General features: G+C 42.5%; 1 protein-coding gene across 2 annotated transcripts in view; it reads right to left on the reverse strand.

The window, feature by feature from the left end:
- Nucleotides 1-23,375, reverse strand: part of UBXN7 (UBX domain protein 7) — an 86,734-nt gene that overhangs the window by 49,196 nt on the left and 14,163 nt on the right. For both annotated transcript variants that reach the window (XM_050779179.1, XM_050779180.1), the window contains exons 2-3: nt 10,678-10,825; nt 6,040-6,107 (exon numbers count right to left, since the gene is read on the reverse strand). In XM_050779179.1, the coding sequence (XP_050635136.1) occupies nt 6,040-6,107; nt 10,678-10,825 (216 nt within the window). The remainder of the gene's footprint in view (nt 1-6,039; nt 6,108-10,677; nt 10,826-23,375) is intronic.

Below are 23,375 nucleotides of genomic sequence, written 5' to 3' on the forward strand. Positions count from 1 at the left end.
TATACTCACTAGTTCCTCTTATTGCTATCCTTCTACCCAATTTCTTTTACTTCTTGGGCTAATATCCCTCTTCCCATTTGTCTTCCATTCATTTACCCTATTGTAAGCAAAAACCTCTCCTCAGACCACACCACCTCTAGCCCTAGGCCTATTACTGTTACCTGCCTTTTCAATGTGGTCTCCTGGCTCTTCCAAGCCATCTGCCACAAGCAAACATCAGTCCTCTGTCCTCACTCTACTGCCCACATAATAGAAGTACTGGTCACTGAAGTCAAAAAGACTAAGCTATAAAGAGCTAAAAGAGATTCAGAAGGAGCTTCAAAGTCAGCATAGGGGAGGGACAGCTAGAGAAAAAACGTCATGAGAAGAGTGGCACTGTTTTACATATCCACACAGCTGTTCGTATCTGGCTTCAGAGAAGACATCTGGATCTTCAGATCTGCTTCTACATTCCTTTACATCTGCTGCTATTCTTTCAGCTCAAGTACAGAAAGAAAATTACAATGTACTCTCATGCAGACATGCAGCTGTAAAAGGGAGGAGTGGGCTTTTTGTTTTAAAAGATGGGGGTCTCACTATGTTGCCCAAGCTGAAGGGCAGTGGCTATTCAAAGGCACAATTCCACTACTGATCTGCACCTGCTCCGTTTCCTCTTCCTCAGGTCATCTGGTGGTCCTCCACTGCCAGCAGGTCACCATATTGATTCCGAACTCAGTGCAGACACCCAATCAACATAGGGCCGTACAGCCAAGAACTCCTGGGCTCAAGCCATACTCCCACCTCAGCCTCCAGAGTAGCTGAGACTACATGCCTGTGCCACCATACCCAGCAGCGAGGAGTGTTTTAAAGTCTTAGATGATTGTGGATATTCTTCTTTAATAGTACACCAATACTTAACCAATGGTAGTTTCTTAGAGGACAGCTGCAAAGTGGAATCTGAAATCTTATCAATGAGCTTTTCATACTGTTTCATTATAACCCACTGTACTATGTGGTAGGCAGTCTCTAAGACAGCCCCCAATTTTCCCTGTCTCCCAGTATTCGTACCCTGTGTGTGAATACCTTGAGTACAGGCAGGATTGAACAGAATGTAGCAGACTGATGGGATTTCACTTCCAGATTACATTACAAGAAGAGAATGGCTTCCATCTTGGGCTGCCCTCTCAGGCTCTCATTTGCTCGGTGTAAAATGGATGCCCCCAGGCAATAGACACAAGAATGAGTTTAGGAGATCCTCCTCCATTCAGGCTTTGAGATGAATGGTAGCCTAGCTGACATGTTGACCACACCCTTGTAGGAGACCCTAACCAAAGGCCACACCCAGATTACTGACTCAAAGAAACTGAGATTGTTTCCTTTGTTTTTTGTTTTTTTTCAGGCAGTTTAATTTTGGAACAACTTTTTACTCAGCAATAAATATCTAATACAATTCATCTCACAGTCTGAATGGATCTTTTACCTATGCACAACTCTGTAGTATCATGCACTGGTTATTCAAAAATACTTGTTTACTGAGTAATGGAAACATTTCAAATATTAATGGTTTCATTATACAGTATTTTAAAAATAATGTTAAAAGATCTGTTTCATGTCACCACTGATCTTATCAGAAAGCCTTCAAGTATTGGGAAAGTATCAAGCTCACAAAGGTAGGTACAAAAATTTTTCTAAAATCCTGTTTTTTGCCTGAAAGTTCTTTTTTAATGTATTTTATCATTTTTTTTTGAGACGAGGTCTGTCACCAGTAGGCTGGAGTGCAGTGGGGCAATAATGGTTCACTGCAGCCTTGACCTCAAAGGCCCAAGCCATCTTCTCACCCCTCGGCCTCCTGCATAGCTGGGACTACAGGCATGTGCCACCACGCCCAGCTAATTTTTTTGTTAATTTTTTTGTAGAGATGGGGGTCTCCCTATGTAGCACAAGCTGGTCTGGAACTCCCAGGCTCAAGAAATCTCCCGCCTCGGCCTCCCAAAGTAATCCCAAAGTGTTGGGACTACAGGTGTGAGTCTCCACATCCAGCCAAACCTCTTTTTTAAAATCACTGATAACAAACACTCTCAGTTGCATTGAAGTAACAAGCTCACATTTTTAAGAAAATGCCAACTGTCAAAGTGTAAACTGATAGTTTGTCAGTGATTTTTCAAGTAAAAAGAATGTTCCATGAAAAAAAACTCCCTACTCTAACAATCACACAAGTGCTTTTCCTTAAGGTAATCATAGTACTTCATTATACCAAAGTGCTTTGTGCATACATACTATTTCAAACTATATTTTAAAACTGTGTACTCAAGGGTCAAGATTTAATGAAATTAATCATTTTTACTGCTTCATCAAGAACATCATTAAAGAAAACTGCTTTTAAATCAGTTAACTTTTTTTTTTTTTTTGAGCTGGGGTCTCAATATGTTGCCCAGGCTGGTCTCAAACTCCTGGGCTCAAGCAATCCTCCTGCCTCAGCCTCCCAAAGTGTTGAGATTACAGGTGTATGCCACTGCACCTGTCCTATTTCTCTTTTAGAGACAGGGTCTCACTCTGTCACACAGGCTGCAGTGCATAGTTCACGGCAGCCTAGAACTCCTAAGCTCAAGCGATCCTCCCACCTCAGACTCCCAACTAGGACTACAGGCGCATGCCACCACGCCTAACAAATTTATTTTTATTTTTTTAGAGATAAGAGTCTTCCTATGTTGTCTGGGCTACTCTCCAACTCCTGGTTTCAAGTGATCTTTTCAACTGTTGCCTCCCAAAGGACTGGGATTACAGGCATGAGTCACTGCACCTGGCCCTGCCTTTTAAATTTTTTTGTAAACTTCATGTAGCAGTGAAGAATTCACTATCTAGTGGTACAGTCTGAAGACACTGCATGAATTCAACCAAGAAGCCAACAGTCTGACTCATCATTGTTTCTGAACTATCAGTCTGAATGTCACCACAACGAAAATAATTTGATGTCCAGTACCATGGTGCATGCCTATAATCCCAGCTACTCAGGAGGCTGAGATAAGATCACCTGAGCCAGGGCCGGGCGCGGTGGCTCAAGCCTGTAATCCCAGCACTTTGGGAGGCCGAGACGGGTGGATCACGAGGTCAGGAGATCGAGACCATCCTGGCTAACACGGTGAAACCCCGTCTCTACTAAAAATACAAAAAACTAGCCGGGCGAGGTGGCGGGCGCCTGTAGTCCCAGCTACTCGGGAGGCTGAGGCAGGAGAATGGCGTGAACCCAGGAGGCGGAGCTTGCAGTGAGCTGAGATCCGGCCACTGCACTCCAGCCTGGGCGACAGAGCGAGACTCCGTCTCAAAAAAAAAAAAAAAAAAAAAGATCACCTGAGCCTAAGAGTTCTGGCCTGTAGTGTGCTATGCCAGTCAGGTGTCTACACTAAGCTCAGCATCAATATAATTATCTCCAGGGAGTAGTGGGACCACCAGGTTGCCTAAGGAGGGGTGAACTAGCCCAGGTTGGAAACAGAGGTCAAAACTCCCGAGCCGATCATTAGTGAGATCACGCCTGTGAGCAACCACTGCACTCTAGCCTGGGGCAACACAGCAAGACCACATCTCAAAAACAAACAAACAAACCCTTAGTACTATTATTGTAAATTGTTTTAACGTTATAGCCAACCTGAAAGGGTATTAGGGACCTGAGACCACACCTGAACGGTGATTTAAATCAATACTGCCTTAAGAAAATAGTTTCTAAAGACCCATTTCAAGTTATAACATCTAATAACAAAAGGTAAGAATGACTTCCTAACTGTAAAAAGTCATTTTTAGCATCCTCCTTACTGTACATCAATTCAGAGATAAAAAAGGAAGAAAGTGGCCAGGTGCGGTGGCTCACGCCCGTAACTCCAGTACTTTGGTAGGCCAAGGCCAAGGTGGCAGGATTGCTTCAGATCAGTTCCACAGCAGCCAGGGCAACACAGCAATGCCCTGTCTCCACGAACAAAACAAAACAAAACAAAACAAAACAATTAGCCAGGCGTGGTGGCACACACCTATAGAAGGCTGAGGTGGGAGGAATTCTTGAGCCCAGGAGTTTGAGACTGCAGTAAGCTAGGATTGCATCACCGCACTCCAGCCTGGGCAACAGAGACTCCATCTCTGTAATACAAAAGAAAAAAAAAAAGAGTAAAGTGGGACTTTCAAATGGAATTCTTTTGCCTCTGTTCAAAAGCAATATAGCACAGAATTTACTTCCTATAGTTCCACTTGCTCAAAGATCCTGTATTATTCCTTGCAATAAAGAGAAGATAAAGCTTCCAAGGGCATTACTCTTTTGCTCCAAATCTATTCCTAGCATTTATATTTGTAAAATTATGAGCAATCTGGTATATCAACAGCATAATGACTATCCGCATTGAACAGCCAGAAAGCACTTCATTACACTACAGTACTCAGACTTTACAGCTTTCCTCTTGCCTTTTATTTCTGAATCTAGACAGTATATTCTTTTGTTTCTTTCTATAATAAACACCAAAGCTCCCAAGTTAAAAATGTTTATCTCATAAAAACTCTCAACTAAAGTACTTTATCAAATCAAAAGACATACATATAATTTTATTCATTCTTTTGTTACAACGTGTATTTCCTCCTCTGTCTTAGTCTACCCATGAAGGCTACATATGTACCATCCTAAGTAAATTAATGCAGGAACAGAAAGCCAAATACCGCATGTTCTCACAAGAGAGAGCTAAACACTGAGCGTACATGGACACAAAGAAGGGAACAGACACCAGGGCCTACTTGAGGATGGAGGGCGAGGATTGGAAAAAATACCTATAAGCCAGGCATGGTGGCTCGCTCCTGTAATCCTAGCACTTTGGGAGGTTGAGGCCAGAGGATTGCTTGAGCCCAGGAGTTTGGGACCAGCCTGAGCAACATAGCAAGACTCCGTGTCTATAAAAGAAAAGAAAAGGGGAGGGGAAGAAAAGAAAAGAGAAAAGAAAAGAAAGAAAACAGAAAAGCTACCTATTGGCTACTATGCTCATTACCTGGGTGGTAATCTGTACACCAAACCCACGCAACATGCAATTTACCCATGTAACAAACCTGCACATGTACCCCGAAGCTAAAAAAAAGTTGGAGGGAAAAAAGTTTATGTCTCTTGTACTCAATTGTATTTATTTATTTGAGACAGAGTCTTACTCTACTGCCCAGACTACAGTGCAGTAGCATGATCTCGGCTCACTGCAACCTCAGCCTTCCGGTTTAAGTGATTCTCATTGCCTCAGTCTCCCAAGTAGCTGGGATTACAGGCATGTGCTACCATGCCTAATTTTTGTACTTTTAGTAGAGATGGGATTTTGACATGTTGGCCAGACTCCTGGCCTTGAGTGATCTGCCCACCTCAGCCTCCCGAAGTGCTGGGATTAAAGGTGTGAGCCACCTCAACACAAAGTATTTCTCTGCATAATTATTCTCAATATATACTATATACAGTTTTCTGTCTTGGTCTGACCAACCAGATTATAATTCCATCTTGTATTTTTTCTATATAAACTCATGAATAACACATAAACTCTTTGGTTTACAAAAGGGAAATACGTGCTTATTTAACTATAAATTAATCTGATTAAATGTCCCATTCTCTATCACTATTCTCTATCCAGACTAATATCCCAATTTTTTACATGAATTAGGGGTTACGGTGCCCTTCATTCAAATTAGGATTAGCACTTCTAGAAACTGAGAGAGAAGGTATGGCCTGTCTAGAGAGGAGGGACTTGGCAGTCAAGCAGGTATCCAGAAAAGGAAATAATCAGAACTTTTATCATTATGCATTCCCATTACAAGGCAGCAATTCTTCTTGCTAACGTTCCTCCTTTTGGCCTTTTCCAACAAATATCAATTTGAAACATCTGCTTCACTCTTTATGAGTCAACTGTGCAACTTTCTTGACAGGACTATAGAAAAACAAGGTAAGAATTGACACTACACTTCTAACAGTCTCCTAGGAAGCCTTCACATCTTTTGATGGTTTGATTAAAATCCTAAAGAACAAAATCAAATAAAGCTAAGGGAAAAAAGTGAACTTACCACCAAATAATGGTTCTGGTTCCACCAGTATTTCCTGCTTTTGAGGAATTGGGGCACGAACTTCTTCTCTATTAAAAAAAAATGGGAAAATAAAAAATGAAAACTATTTTCTGCTACCTGTTTGCTTCCTGTAATTACTGTGAATATTTCTGTTACCTGTTTGCTTTCTGTAATTACTGTGAATATATTCAAATTAACTTAGTGACTTTTAGAAGTACAGTAATAATGATAAATTTAAGTTATTTTGTTTTTTTTTTTTTTGGCAGGGGAGACAGTGTCTCACTCTGTCGCCCAGGCTGGAGTGGACTGACACGATCTTGACTCACTGCAACCTCCACCTCCTGAGTTAAAGCAAATCTTGTGCCTCGGTCTCCCTAGTAGCTGGGACTACAGGCATGCACCATCACACCTGGCTAATTTTTTTTCGTATTTTTAGTAGTGACAGGGTTGCGCCATGTTGGCCAGGCCAGTCTTGAACTCCTGAGCTCAGGCAGTCCACCCACCTCAGCCTCCCAAAGTGCTAGGATTACAGGCGTGAGCTACTGCATCCAGCTGATAAGTGAGTTTTAGATGGTTTCCACATAAAGCTCAAGTGGAAATGAGTACCTGGAATATATAGCTCAAATGGTTTAGAAATAAAAACAATTTCCCTTTCCCTCTCAAGTTTCCTACCTTAAATTCTGTCAGAAAAAAAGAAAAAAATTTTCCCCAAAAAAATCAGGCAGAAATGAATAGAAAAATATAGGCTTAATAGAAGCAATATCACATTACTACTACATCAAAGAATAATTAAATCATAAGGACATATTAAAATAAACTTTAAAAGGCAGTGAATTTCATGCTAATTATGAAAGAGGCTAACAGGTATGATCTTGGATTATTTACTAAAAAGATCCTAATATACAGAACAAAAAAAGTAATTACTCATCTTTTAAAAGCCTATTTTCTTCAAAGTTTACATTCACAGGGTTTACTGATAATCCATCTCTTCCAGTAACAAAAAACTCATTCAGATACACTGTAAAAATGATGTGTGCCTTTAAAGAACACTTTATTTTAGGTTGGGCATGGTGGCTCATGCCTGTAATCTCAGTGCTTTGGGAGAGGAGGCGGGAGGCTCACTTGAGCCCAGGAGTTCGAGACCAACCTTGGCAACATAGCAAGACTCCATCTCTAAAAAAAAGAAAAAGAAAAAGAAATAGTTTTATAGTTGTAACTCAAGTATTGAACTTTGCTGATTAATGTTCACAGCAAATAGTAACTTCCTAATTTTCATTATCTTCCTGCTTATAATAAGTATTATATAAGCATGTAAATTCCATATAAACTTATGTTAGCCCTAATGGTTTTCATTCAGGTGTTCTGAATAGTAACAACTAAAGACCTTGTTTTTGATATTTAAGCGTTGGAACTCCAAAACATCCTTTATGAAACGAAGTAGGAATACTCATTTGTCAACAATAACATCCTGTAATCAAAGAACAACCAGTTAAAGAAATTTCCAACAAACCACGTGACTAAAGGATAATTCAAAATTATGTTAAGTACTCTTTCCTGGTGCTCACACACAAAATGTCAATCATCTGAAGAAACAGACAATACATCTATAAGAGGAAGCTCTGTCAATCCTTTCATCAAAAGGAAACAGGCCGGCCAGCCATGGTGGCTCACACCTGCAATCCTAGCATTTTGAGAGGCCAAGGCAGGTGGATTGCTTGAGCTCAGGAGTTCAAGACCAGCCTGGGCAACAAGGCAAAACCCCATCTTTCAAAAAATACAAAAATCAGCCAAGTGTGGTGGCATGTGCCTATAGTCCCAGCTACTTGAGGAGCTGAGGTTGCTTGAACCTGGGAGGCAGAGGTTGCAGTGAATTGAGAGCAGTGAGCAGAGATCACACCCCTACATTCCAGCCTGAGTGACAGAGGAAGACTGTGTTTTTTAAAAAAGAGCTAATTATCTTAAGAAAACTGGCCGGCCGGGCGCGGTGGCTCAAGCCTGTAATCCCAGCACTTTGGGAGGCCGAGACGGGCGGATCACGAGGTCAGGAGATCGAGACCATCCTGGCTAACACAGTGAAACCCCGTCTCTACTAAAAATACAAGAAAATTAGCCGGGCGAGGTGGCGGTGCCTGTGGTCCCAGCTACTCGGGAGGCTGAGGCAGGAGAATGGCGGGAACCAGGGAGGCGGAGCTTGCAGTGAGCCGAGATCGCGCCACTGCACTCCAGCCTGGGCGGCAGAGCGAGACTCCGTCTCAAAAAAAAAAAAAAGAAAAGAAAACTGGCCATTGGCTGGGCGCGGCGGCTCACGCCTGTAATCCCAGCACTTTGGGAGGCCGAGGCCGGTGGATCACGAGGTCAGGAGATCAAGACCATCTTGGCTAACATGCTGAAACCCGGTCTCTACTAAAAAAAAAAATACAAAAAATTAGCCGGGTGCGGTGGCGGCGCCTGTAGTCCCAGCTGCTCCGGAGGCTGAGGCAGGAGAACGGTGTGAACCTGGGAAGCGGAGCTTGCAGTGAGCCGAGATTGCACCACTGCACTCCAGCCTGAAAAAAAAAAAAAAAAAGAAAACTGGCCGCACACAGTGGCTCATGCCTGTAAACCCAGCACCTTGGGAGGCCGAGATGGGCAGATCACGAGGTCAGGAGATCGGGACCATCCTGGTCAACATGGTGCAACCCCGTCTCTACTAAAAATACAAAAATTAGCCAGGCACGGTGGTGTGTGCCGGTAGTCCCAGCTACTTAGGAGGCTGAGGCAGGAGAATCACTGGAACCTAGGAGGTGGAAGTTGCAGTGAGCCGAGATCACCACACTGCACTCCAGCCTAGCGATAGAGACTCTGTCTCAAAAAACAAAAAAAAAAGAAAGAAAGAAAACTTCTACCTAAACAAAACCTTCCATTATTGTTATACCTCGCTTTACAGCATATATATATATATACACACACACACACACACACACACACACACAATTGTCTCAATCTCAGACAACTGAATTGTTCTATAAACAAACTTTAATCTGAATAAATGCATCAATTAGAGGGGTGGATTAAGCAGTACAGTTGTCCTTACATGAAAAGACTTGATTACCACATTATCTGAGGGTATCTGTACCAAGATTGTCAGCTACCAAGAATGGAAGGATGGAATAGAAAAAAGTGAATAAAGAAAATCATACTTTAGGAATTAGGAGCCATTATCGAATGTTGATCAACTAGCAATACAAACTATCTAAGCCAAAATATATATATGGGAATTCATTAGGAAAAGATATTCATTTACCAAAACTATTTTTCAACACAATTGAGAAAACATGTTTTATACAATGAGGATAAATATGCTCTCCCAAATCAACTATGAATATTTGCCATTTTGTTTTTAATCTTTTTTTTTTTTTTTTTTTTTTTTTTTTTTTTTTTTTTTTTTTTTTTTTTTTTTTGAGACAGGGGGTCACTCTGTGTCAACCAGGTTGGAGTGCAGTGGCACAATCATGGCTCACTGCAACCTCAACCTCCCAGGCTCATGTGATCCTCCCACCTCAGCCTCCCAAGTAGCTGGGACTACAGCTGCGCACCACCACACCCGGCTAATTTTTCTATTTTTTGTAGAGACAGGTTTTTGCTATATTGCCCAAGCTGGTCTCAAACTCTTGGGCTCAAGCCATCCTCCTGCCTTGGCCTCCCAAAGTACTAGAATTACAGGCATGAACTACCACACCTGGACTTTTTTTTTTAAGTATTAGGTTCTCATACTGATTTCTGTTAAAAGTCTGAGCTATATTGGGAGTGAAATACATGGCCAACATTAACAGAAAAAACTCTACACGATATTATTTTTATTTATTTATTTATTTTTTTTTTGAGACAGAGTCTTGCTCTGTCACCCAGGCTGGAGTGTAGCGGCATGATCTCTGGTCACTGCAACCTCTGCCTCCTGAGCTGAAGCAATTCTTGTGCCTCAGCCTCCCGAGTAGTTGGGATTACAGGCACCCGCCACCACGCCTGGCTAATTTTTGTATTTTTTTTTAGTAGAGACACGGTTTCACCATGTTGGTCACGCTGGTCTCGAACTCCTGACCTCATGATCAGCCTGCCTCGGCCTCCCAAAGTGCCGAGATTATAACTGTGAGCCACCATGCCCAGCCTAGTTTCAAACATTTTTCATGGCAACTCAAAACATTTCTGTGAATGTAGAAAAATCTATAATTGGGAAATCTGAGCTTTACTGCTACTTAATGCTGTGTAGCTTGGGGAAATGGCTATGCCTCTGCTTCCTTATTGGTAAAATGTTGATAATGCCATCCAATAAGGTTTCTGTTTGTTTATTTGTTGCTGCCATGAGGCACACAGGCCCTGCTGGCCACGGGCCAATCCCAGCAGAGCAGCACCACACACTCCCACCAACCCCACCTCCCCGACTTCACAGAGCCTACATGGTTCCTTTGAGGATTCAATAAGGCAAGACAGTATCTAAAGAATCGAACGTATGTTACTACAAAAATTTCCACTTCATACTTTTTCAGAGGCTTTCAGCCTTTCATTTATTTCAAAACCAGAGAATTGACCTAGCTTTGATAAAAACGCAACTACTTAATGTAGGCAATGGATAGCTCCTGACAATACACATTAGATTCGTACTCTGTGTGTGGTCTGACAGCAGAGACACTTGCTGAACTGGTACTGGGCTCTTCAGCGATTCCTCCACCATCCAAAAACATAGTGACTGCCATTTCCAGATTATTGTTGCACGCTTCAAGCATATGTTTTCCTACACTTTCACTTGCACCTGAAACAGTAAAAAGACAGGAAAAACGTTAAAAAAAAAAAAAAAAAGACAGCCTCTTTTTTCAGCTCGTATTAGAATTCCCAAGTAAATCAAAAGTATTTTCCCTTTTAGAATGAATTTCTTGTGAAATACACCGAGCTAGAAAAAAAATGCACACATTCTTGAAGTGAAATACACAGAGCTAGAAAAGAATGTAGAAGCATTAAAGAGTAATCATCCTTCATAATAAAACAAAAACTAAATATTAAAGCATTTTTTGGCCACTTCTGGGTTTTTTTTTTTTTTTTGGCCATTTATTTTAAATGACCAAAGTATATATTTGAGAATAAGCTGAAAAAAGATAAAGAAAAATGAAAGACTACGTTCTAGAAAGTTAGAAATGCTTTGTTAGAAAGAATACATTTCAGTTAGCATTTCTGTTTCTGTTAAAAAGAAAGCGTCAGGCTGGGCACAGTGGCTCACACCTATAATCCCAACACCTTGGGAGGCCGAGGCGGCTGGATCACGAGGTCAGGAGTTGGAGACCAGCCCAACTAACATGGTGAAGCCCCGTCTCTACTAAAAACAAAAATGTGCCAAGCATGGTGGTATGCACCTGTAATCCCAGTTACTCGGGAGGCTGAGGTAGGAGAATCGCTTGAACCCAGGAGGCAGAGCTTGCAGTGAGCCAAGGTCATGCCACTGCACTCCAGCGTGGGCAACAAAGCGAGACTCTGTCTCAAAAAAAAAAAAAAAAAAGGCATCTTTAATACCAATGACAAACAAGTGAGAAGGAACATTTTTTTGTCTAAGACATAACTAAGTCAAAATCTGGTAAGAAATGTCAATCTTCATCATTTAAAAATGTCCCTATTACAAACTAACTCATTTGTAAATAAAGTAAAGCTAACGGACTCTGCTAAACGAAATGTAAATTGGTAAGGTCCTTTAAGAAAACAATTTTACAACATGTATTCCAGAAACAAAAATACTCATTCCTTTTTTGACTCAGTAATTTCGGCTTCTAGTCAAAATAAAATAAAATCTACATAAAATACTATATGCATAAACATGTTCATACACATGTCCAGCATAGCTTCAGTTTATATTGAAAAGTTGGAAACAACAAAAATGTCTAATGATAGAATGTAAATTGAACATTTTAGGGCCACGAAAAAGCACCTCAAGCTTTCCATTTGGGATGATTTTTCTTCTATCTGAATTACGTCCCTTAGAATCTCCTTCTCTTGATGGTAAATGCTCTTAAGTTTTTGCCTGAAAATGTCTTTATTTCGCTGCCATTCCTGACAGTTTTACTGGGTATTCCACTTCAAAGCTGACAGCTATTTTCTCTCAGAATATTGAAGACAGCATTCCAATGTCCTCTGGCTTCTGTTGTTGCTGCTGGGAAATCAGTTGCCAGACTACAGAAAAATGTTTTTATAGCAATCTGTTGTTTCTAGTTGCTTTTAAGACCCTCTGTCTTTAGCCTTCTGCAATTTCACTCTGATTTGTCAGGGCTGATTTTATTTATCCTCTCTGGGATTCAGTGGACTTTTACCACTTGAAGATTGTCTTTTATCAATTCTGAAAAAGTCGCAGCAATTTCTATTTGATCGCTGCCTCACCCTCCATTCACACTTATTTCCTCTGTAACTCCAATTAGATGTACGTTACAACTCTTCACTCTAACCTTTATGTCTCAACCTTTCTTTCACATGCGTATTGTCTCTTTAGCTCTCTGTGTGCATTGTGGCTAATCTCTTCAATGCTATTTCGAGTTCACACATTTTCCCTTTAGCTGTGCCAATCTGTTTCTTCCCTTGCTCACTGAGCTTTTGATTTCAGCTAATTTTTTATAACTGGAAGTTCTGTTTTTGTTTACTTCCTCATCTGCTTGATCATGTTTTGGAGATCCTTAATTCATACTCCTATTTCAATCTTTCATTTCTTCAAGCATATTAACCAAACTTATTGGAATCACTAAGGGAAAATATAAAATTTCTACAGTTTCTATAGGTCACTATCTCATGTTTCTGCTGGATCTTGCTCACTATGCCACAGTTTTTGTCTGATTTGTGTTTTTTAACTGTGATGTCATGTGCCTTGACATTTTAACCTGCAGAATTCTGAAGCTTGGGTTGAAGGCACATTTCATCCTAAGAGGATAGGATTTGACAGACTTTTCAAGGCACCCACGGGCACCAGCAGAGATCACTTCAAACACATTTCTGACTCGGAAGTTTTTCAAGACCACATGGGAAATGTGACTGTAACAATCCTGTCTCAGCCTCCCAAGTGGCTGAGATTACAGGTGCCTGCCACCACGCCGGGCTAATTTTTGTATTTTTAGTAGAGACAAGGTTTCACCATGTTGGCCAGGCTGGTCTTGACCTCCTGACCTCAGGTGATCTGCCCATCAGGTGATCCGCCCGCCTCGGCCTCCCAAAGTGCAGGGATTACAGGAGTGAATCACCACACTAGGCCTTAAAAATTTTTTTGAATACATACATTCTTCAGCACTGTTTTTCTCAGCAGCAGGGTTATTCATGTTATCACTCTACATTATCCTTACTGCAAGAAATGGAAGTGCTAACTCTACTCTTACTGTCTCTCATTTGTTTTCTCTTCTGTACTACTACTGTCTCTAAGGCAAATCCTTAATACTTACCTCAATTACTTCAACAGGCTCCTAACTGATCATTATTCCATCTTCCACCTTGCTGCAGAGGGTGTGTTCCAAAATATAAGTCTCATTGTATCATCCTCCTGTTTAAAATCCCTTAATGGCGACCAGGCATGGTGGCTCACACCTGTAATCCCAGCACTTTTGGAGGCCAAAGTAGGCAGTTAGGAGGTTAGGAGTTCGAGACCAGCCTGACCAACATGGTGAAACCCTGTCTCTACCAAAAATACAAAAATTAGCCAGGTGTGTTGGCACACATTTGCAATCCCAGCTACTCAGGAGGCTGAGGCAGGAGAATCACTTGAACCTGAGATTGTACCACTTCACTCCAGCTTGGTCAAGAGAGCGAGACCTCGTTTCAAAAAAACAAAAACAAAAACAAAAACAAAAAAAATCCCTTAACGGCTTTCTTCTGATGCCTGCAGCATAAATTCAAGTCTTTATGATCTGGAAAGCCCTTTGTTGGATCAGGCCTCAGCTTATTTCTCTGGCTTTGCCTTTCTTCTTCCTCATCCTACATAGTTTACTATAGTCAAATTCATTACCTGCTTGGAATGCCCTTATCCTCCCCATCATCCCCTCATCTAGTTCATGCATGCTGAAATCAACAGAAATGTTACTTTGTTCATTTGTATACTAGCCTACCTGCCCATTCCCATCCCCGAGATAACGTTCTATTATATCCATGGATATACTACTAGTAAATGCTGGTTTATTTTCTGGCTCCCCTAAAAGAATAGACAGTTCTTGAACAGAGGAACTGGTTTTCTTGCCTCGGTATCTCCCAGCACCTGGCATCAGGCTTGCTTGCATGTGATCAGTGTCTGATAAACTTAGTGATATCTCATAGTACTTTAACTCATTAGCTATACACTAGAGAAAGAGGGAGCAGGCCTTAGTCAAAACCACTGGCAACCCTTTCATAACAATTTAATTTTGTACTTTGTGCATATACTTATGTTTTAAAATTAATTTATAAAGCAGTATGGTTACATTGTGGAAATAAATAGCAAATGGATACGCTGGATTAATGGATTTAAGATAGATTTAAAAAGAAGTGAAAATAACATGCTTCAAAAAACTAGCGGATGGCCGAGCACAGTGGCACACACCTGTAATCCCAGCACTTTGGGAGGCCGAGGCAGGCAGATTAGCTGAGGTCAGGAGTTCAAGACCAGCCTGACCAACATGGTGAAACCCCTTCTCTACTAAAAATGCAAAAATTAGCCAGACGTGGTGGCAGGCGCTTGTAATTCCAGCTACTCGGGAGGCTGAGGCAGGAGAATCACTTAGCCTGGGAGCAGAGGTTGCAGTGAGCCGCTGCACTCCAGCCTGGGGCACAAGAGTAAGATTTCATCTCAAAAACAAATAAACTAGCAGATGACATGGAGTAGCTATAGCCTTTTCTGAAAACTGATAAAGATATATTTTAAGGTGCAAATGAAAACAACTGAATAAACTCATTTCATAAAATATGACTGAAAAAAGGCAGCCAGGTGCAGTGGCTCGTGCCTGTAAACCTGGCACATTGGGAGGTTGAGGCAGGCGCATCATTTGAGCTCAGGAGTTCCAGACCAGCCTGGCCAACAGGGTGAAACCCCGTCTTCTACTAGAAATACAAAAATCAGCCAGGCATGGTGGCAGGCATCTGAAATCTCAGCTACTAGGGAGGCTGAGGCAGGAAAATCTCTTGAATCCAACAGGCGGAGGTTACAGCAAGCTGAGATCACACCACTGCACTTCAGTTTGGGTGACAGAACGAGACTTCATCTCAAAAAAAAAAAAAAAAAAAAAAAAAAAAAGCATGAATATACAATGTGTGTAATAATGTTAAATCAATAAAAATTACCCAAGAAAGCACCTGATCATTTCACTTAAATCTCTAAAAACGCACATAGTTGACAGTCAACTGTTTTTTTAGTACCAGGTTATACCCATTAAAAAGGCTACTAGTAAAAAACAAAAAATAACAAGTGTGGGTGAGGATGTGGAGAAACTGGAACCACTATGCACTCTTGATGGGAATATAAAATGGTACAACTAGGGTGGAAAACTATGGTGATTCCTCAAAAAACTAACAACAGAATTACCATATGATCCAGTAATTTCACTTCTGGCGATATACCCAGAGAACTGAAAGCAGGGTCTCAAAAAGGTATTTACATGCCCATTTTCATAACAGCATTATTCACAGTAGGTAAAACATGGAAGCCACCCAAGTACCCACCAACACATGAATGGATAAACTAAAGTAGTATATTCATACAATGGAATATCATAGAGCCTTAAAAAGGAAAGAAATTCTGACATGAATGAACCTTGAGGACATTATGCTAAGTGAAATAAGCCAGTCACAAAAATACAAATGCCGTATGATTCCACTTATGTGAGATATTTAGAGCACTAAAAATCACAGTCAGAAAGTAGAATGATGGCCGGGCACGGTGGCTCAAGCCTGTAATCCCAGCACTTAGGGAGGCCGAGACAGGCGGATCACGAGGTCAGATCGAGACCATCCTGGGTAACACAGTGAAACCCCGTCTCTACTAAAAATACAAAAACTTAGCCGGGCGAGGTGGCAGGCGCCTGTAGTCCCAGCTACTCGGGAGGCTGAGGCAGGAGAATGGCGTGAACCCGGGAGGCGGAGCTTGCAGTGAGCTGAGATCCGGCCACTGCACTCCAGCCTGGGTGACAGAGCGAGACTCCGTCTCAAAAAAAAAAAAAGAAAGTAGAATGATGGTTGCCAGGGGCTGGAGGAAGGTAGAATGAGGAATAGGGAGTTATTGTTTAATGGGTATACAGTTTTAGTTTTACAAGACAAAGAGTTATAGAGAGGGTCGTTGGTAATGGTTACACATTATTAATGTATTTAATACCACTGAACTGTACCCTTAAAAATGGTTAAAATGGGCCAAGCACGGTAGCTCGCAGCTGTAATCCTAGCACTTTAGGAGGCTGATGTGGGCAGATCGCTTGAGGTCAGGAGTTTGAGACCAGTCTGGCCAACATGGTAAAACCCCGTCTCTACTAAAAAATACAAAAATTAGCCGGGTGTGGTGGGCACCTGTAATTCTAGCTACTAGGGAGGCTGAGGGAGGAGAAGCGCTTGAACCCAGGAGGCAAAGGTTGCAGTGAGCTGAGGTCACTCCATTGCACTCCAGCCTGGGCAACAAGAGCGAAACTCAGTCTCAAAAAAAGGTTAAAATGATAAATTTTGTTATGTATATGTTAATACAATTTTAAAAATTGAAAAAACAAACACCCTTTTGGGAAATTAGAGAAAAACAATTGCCTTTCATTTGGAGTCTGCCTTTTATCGGGGCATATATGGTAATTTAAGTTACACAGGACCAGGGACGTTTTTCCAAAGAGCTTCATACATTACTCAAATTTGAGAAACATTCTTAGACTTCTTACTCCCCCAAGTGAACATCCCATCAGTTAACCAAAGAGGCCTATAGTTCCTTCTAGTTAATACCACTCCTATCCAGCCTTTCCTATGTCCACTGCCACCGTCTTAGCTCAAGCCCTCAACATCTCTTACATGAATTACTGTATCTCACACCTCTTGGCCCCCTTTGATATATAATATGTCATCCCTCCGGTATCCATGGGGCATTGGTTCCATTACCACCCAAATACCAAAATTTGAGAATGTTCAAGTTCTTCATACAAAATGGTACAGTATTTGCAAACAATCTATACTTTAAATCATCTCTAGATTACTTATAGCATCTAATACAATGTAAATACTATTACACTGTACCTAATACAATGTAAACAGTTGTTATACTGTAGAAAATAATAACAAACAGAAAAGTCTGTAAGTGTTCGGTAGAGATGCAACAATGTTTTCTTTTTCCCTGAATATTTTGTTTCTTTTTGCTGGAGTGCAGTGGTACCATCTCTGATCACTGCAACCTCTGTCTCCCAGGTTCAAGCAATTCTCCTGCCTCAGCCTCCCAGGTAGCTGGGATTACAGGTGTCTGCCAACACACCCAGCTAATTTTGTATGTTTAGTAGAGACAGGGTTTTGCCATGTTGGCCAGGCTGGTCCTGAACTCCTGACCTCAGGTGATCTGCCCACCTTGGCCTCCCAAAGTGTTGGGATTACGAGGCATGCGCCACTGCACTGCACCTGGTCTTTTCCCTGAATATTTTCAATACACAGGTTAAATTCACCAATACAGAACCCACGGATATGGAGGGCCAGGTGTACCTCCAACACAGCAAAATAATGTAAGTTCAATTGTCTATCTTCCTATTTCAACGGTTCTGTCTTACTGATTGGAAAAGTTTTAATCCCTCTCAAGCTGCATACAAGATTTGTTCCTTACCCCTCCCATTTTATATCCCTCTACTCTCATCTCACCTCTGTACCATCCCCTCAGCCACATGGACCTACCGGCATCATCTAGGCAGTTCCCTTGGTAGGACTTTATAAAGCCCTATCTTTGCATGATTTGGATAGCAGTTGGGACAACAAACCAAACACCCACCTTTCTGTTACGTTCTGAACATTTCCCCTCCCTCCTCACTCTGAAGCAGGAACAAATATATACTTTTCCAGCAAGTCATAATTTCTACCCTTGTCTCTGCTAGCTCTTCTGTCTCTCAAACTTTAAAAGCTCACTCAACTAGCCCAGATCTCACTTTTGTCATCCCAGTTACTTCTTCCTAAGTTCTCAGTGGAGCTGAACCAAAAGTTAAATTGTAGTATATACAAATTTAACATTCTAAATATCACAAAACACTTTAAAAAATGAAATATCAAAACAAAAACACAAATGCAACTTTTTGAAGGAAAGGAAAAGTTCTAATATCCCCACAGCCAACCTTATGTTATGCAACTAAATACAAATTCTTCGGGCAAAAACAGCACAAATTTGATAAACAATTTCAAGACACATATGCTACCATATTCTTTTTTTTTTTTTTGAGACGGAGTCTCGCTGTATCGCCCAGGCTGGAGTGCAGTGGCGTGATCTTGGCTCACTGCAAACTCTGCCTCCCAGGTTCATGCCATTCTCCTGCCTCAGCCTCCAAGTAGCTGGGATCACAGGCGCCCGCCACCACGCCCGGCTAGTTTTTTTTGTACTTTTAGTAGAGACGGGGTTTTACCATGTTAGCCAGGATGGTCTTGATCTCCTGACCTCGTGATCCACCCGCCTCGGCCTCCCAAAGTGCTGGGATTACAGGCTTGAGCCACCGCGCCCGGCCGCTACCATATTCTTATTCATAAAACCTGAGGCTTTCAGTGTTTCCCTAATATTTGTACACTGTCTCCAGTTACATTGTGTTGTATTATCATACTTCTTCTTCTCTTTTTTTTTTTTTTTTTTGAGACAGAGTCTCGCTCTGTTGCCCAGGCTGGAGTGCAGTGGCGCCATCTTGCCTCACTGCAACCTCCGTCTCCCAGGTTCAAGCGGTTCTCCTGCCTCAGCCTCCCGAGTAGCTGGGATTACAGGCGCCACCACCATGCTCAACTAATTTTTGTATTTTTAGTAGAGATGGGGTTTCACTGTGTTGGCCAGGATGGTCTCGATCTCCTGACCTTGTGATCTGCCCACCTCAGCCTCCCAAAGTGCTGGGATTACAGGCGTGAGCCACCACGCCCGGCCATATTATCATACTTCTTAAATGCTACTCTATAAAAGTTCAGTGGGCTGGGCACAGTGGCTCACGCCTGTAATCCCAGCACTTTGGGAGGCCAAGACGGGTGGATCACGAGGTCAGGAGATCAAGACCATCCTGGCCAACATGGTGAAACCCCATCTCTACTAAAAAGATACAAAAAAAAATAGCTGGGTGTGGTGGCATGTGCCTGTAATCCCGGGTACTTGGGAGTCTGAAGTGGGAAAATCGCTTGAACCAGGGAGTCAGAGGTTGCGGTGAGCTGAGATTGCGCCACTGCACTCCAGCCTGGCAACAGAACGAGACTCCCATCTCAAAAAAAAAAAAAAAAAAAAAAAAAAAGGCTGGGCGTGGTTGCTCACATCTGTAATCCCAGCACTTTGGGAGGCCGAGGCGGGCAGATCACGAGGTCAGGAGATGGACACTCTCCTGGCTAACAGTGAAACCCCGTCTCCACTAAAAAAATACAAAAAATTAGCCAGGCATGGTGGCGGGCACCTGCAGTCCCAGCTACTCGGGAGGCTGGGGCAGGAGAATGGCGTGAACTCAGGAGGCGGAGCTTTCAGTGGGCCCATATCGTGCCACTGCACTCCAGCCTGGGAGACAGTACGAGATTCCGTCTCGGAAAAAAAAAAAAAAAAGTTCAGTGACTACTGTACTCTACCATTTTAATTTAGACAGCAGCTGAAAATTAAAGGTTTCTTACAGGAAGACTACTGTTGGCTGCTTGTTCTAGCAGAGATGCACAATCTGTTAACATCTGCCTCCCAATGAACCCTAAAACTAGCTTCTCAAGGTATGGACCAAACTTTCTTTTCAGAGAACTCAGTGGCCAAGTTTACACTATTGTGGCTCTTGTCTAAGTGCTCATACTGCACTACAGCACCACAAAAAAGCAGAAAGAACATGTTGATGGTGAAGTTAAACTCACTTCTGCCGTAACAGCAACCAATGCTGGCTACTTTCACTCACAAACTTATCTGGTCATAGGAAATTCAACTTATACCAGGCATGGTGGCTCACGCCTGTAATCCCAGCACTTCGGGAGGCTGAGGGGGGCAGATCACCTGAGGTCAGGAGTTCGAGACCAGCCTGGCCAACATGGTGAAACTCCGTCTCTGCAAAAATTGGCCAGGCACGATGGTAGGAGCGTATAATCCCAGCTACTCGGGAGGCTGAGGTGGGAGAATCACTTGAACCCAGGAGGCGGAGGTTGCAGTGAGCTGAGATCACACCATTGTACTCCAGCCTGGGCGACTGAGCAAGACTGTCTCAAAAAAAAAAAAAAAGGAAATTCAACTTAAAAATGCCACTGCATACAAATATTGTTGCCACCCTTTCCAGCACCCTTCACCTACCAGAACTCCAATGCCACTGCCAGGGGAACCATTTAGAGAATTTGTGGGTTCTGATGAGAATCAGAACTTGTGAAGTCAATCCTCAAGCAGCAGGCCTGTCAACATTTTAGTCTGCCGAGCCCAAAAGTCTTTTCCTAAGTGCCTATTTTTTTTTCATGTTATTATGCTGCCTAAAATACTTCCAATTCAGAGATTAATTTGGGTAAACAAACATCCTATTTAAAAATATGAAGACTTACTAGAGTTAAGGATGTATCAATCATTTCATAATCTAAATTAATTCAATCATATTGCCTTCTCTTAGAAGCTAGTAACAATGAATTTAGAGTTGATACATAGAGGAAAAGGGTGTTGATTTAGAAGAAGAGGGATGTAAGTAGCTTTAGTGTCACAAGTGCCTTTCAGGGACGAGGTCAGAAAGGCCTGCAGTACCACGTGAGGGCAACTTAGGGCATGAAAAGACATTAAGCACCTGGAGCCACAGACACAGCAAGAAGTTAAAATTAATGTATAAAAACCTTTGCCTCTGCCCTGCCTTTTTTTTTTTTTTTTTTTTTGAGACGGAGTCTCGCTCTGTCCCCCAGACTGGAATGCAGTGGCGCGATCTCGGCTCACTGCCAGCTCCACCTCCCGGGTTTGCGCCATTCTCCTGCCTCAGCCTCCGGAGTAACTGGGACTATAGGCGCCCGCCACCACGCCTGGCTAATTTTTTCATATTTTTAGTAGAGACGGGGTTTCACTGTGTTAGCCAGCATGGTCTCGATCTCCTGACCTCATGATCCACCTGCCTTGGCCTCCCAAAGTGCTGGGATTACAGGCGTGAGCCCACCGCGCCCGGCCTGCCTCTGCCCTGTCTTACGCCCAGTAACAAAGAGAAAATATTCTTCAAATTCCCTTCTGTACTCATGCTAAGGAGTACAGAATAGACATGAGTTAATAAGAGCCCGGAAACTACTCAGATAAACCTGGGTTTGACTCCTACTTCTGTCATTCACTAGTGTGACTCTGAGTAAGTTACTAATTTCTCTAGGCATCAGTTTCCTCAGTCATAAAATGAGGATTTATCAACTTCATGAAGCGCTACTGTGAATTAAGAGAATTCAGGCCGGGCGCGGTGGCTCAAGCCTGTAATCCCAGCACTTTGGGAGGCCGAGACAGGTGGATCACGAGGTCAGGAGATCGAGACCATCCTGGCTAACACGGTGAAACCCTGTCTCTACCAAAAAAATACAAAAAATTAGCTGGGCGAGGTGGCGGGCGCCTGTAATCCCAGCTCCTCGGGAGGCTGAGGCAGGAGAATGGCGTAAACCCGGGAGGCGGAGCTTGCAGTGAGCTGAGATCCGGCCACTGCACTCCAGCCTGGTCAACAGAGCGAGACTCCGTCTCAAAAAAAAAAAAAAAAGAGAGAATTCAGCTGGGCGTGGTGGCTCACACTGTAATCCCAACACTTTGGAAGGTGGAGGCAGACAGATTGCTTGAGCTCACAAGTTTGAGACCAGTCTGGGCAACATGGTCACAAGTTTGAGACCAGTCTGGGCAACATGGTAAAAAACTCCCATCTCTACAAAAAATAAAAAGATTAGCCAGGCGTGGTGGCAAGTGCCTATAGTCCCAGCTACTCGGGAGGCTGAGGTGGAAGGATTGCTTAAGTCCAGGAGTTTTGAGGCTGCTGTGAGCTATGATCATACCACTCCAACCTGGGTGACAGAGTAAAATCCTGTCTCTTAAAGAAAAAAAAAAATTCACATTAAAGAACTTGGGATACCTCTCAATTAGCAGTTAGCTATTAATAGACTGGCCAGGCACGGTGGCTCCCTTGAAGTCAGGAGTTCAAGACCAGCCTGACCAGCATGTGAAACCCTGTCTCTACTAAAAACACAAAATTAGCTGGGCATGATGGTAGGAGTCTGTAATCCCAGCTACTCAGGAGGCTGGGGCGGGAGAATCGCTGGAACCCAGGAGGCAGAGGTTGCTGTGAGCCGAGATCACGCCACTGCACTCCAGCCTGGGTGACAGAGCAAGACCCCGTCTCAAGAAAGAAAAGAAGACAAGACAAAGAAGGAAGGAAGGAAGGAAGGAAGGAAGGAAGGAAGGAAGGAAGGAAGGAAGGAAGGAAGGAAGGAAGGGAGAGGGAGGGAGGGAGGGAGGGAGGGAGGGAGGGAGGGAGGGAGGGAGGGAGGGAGATGGACAGACAGTCCCAAGTTTACAGTACTCTATATGTAAATGACATGGACGTATAAAGTGTGAATATATATAGCTTATGGAGAAATACATTTTTGACAGTAAACAGGCAGAGAAAGACATCTCATTTTTCTTTTTCTCACTCATCTGATGCTATGAACATGTGTCTCATTCAAGTTAAACACTCATTTTTTTTAAGAGCAGTACAATGAAGACAGCAAAAAACTGTTACACTAGAAAGTGAATGGTATGCATAGAGAACAAAATGATACATGCAAGGGATCTGCTTCAAAGAAATCTGTAACAGCACTCCAGTGTGACTGAGAAGCATTGAGAGCTGATATAGAAGCTGATATAAAGAGAAGTACAGTATGTATTCTAAAATTTCTAAGATTCATAGGTCTATAGAGTTAAACATTACAAGAGAATTTATTAAAAGGATTCTACAGCGAATGGCATTACAACGCACAACAAATAAAACTATAGTAAAGGAAATAACAACTGTAATATTTTGGGGCAGATGATGTCAACACTCAGGGTCCAGAGTTAGAGGATGGGGAAAGACTATTTTGCCATCCTTTCTACAGTCTTCACACAACCATTTAACGTGAGAACCTAACCTTTAGGGAGCATATTCCCGAGATGGTGCTACCATACCACTGGTAACAATCTGAGGTCAGGCGTGGTGGCTCATGCCTGTAATCCCAGCACT

This window comes from Macaca thibetana, chromosome 2 (assembly GCF_024542745.1).
Source record: "Macaca thibetana thibetana isolate TM-01 chromosome 2, ASM2454274v1, whole genome shotgun sequence".
In the NCBI taxonomy this organism is placed as follows: domain Eukaryota; kingdom Metazoa; phylum Chordata; class Mammalia; order Primates; family Cercopithecidae; genus Macaca; species Macaca thibetana.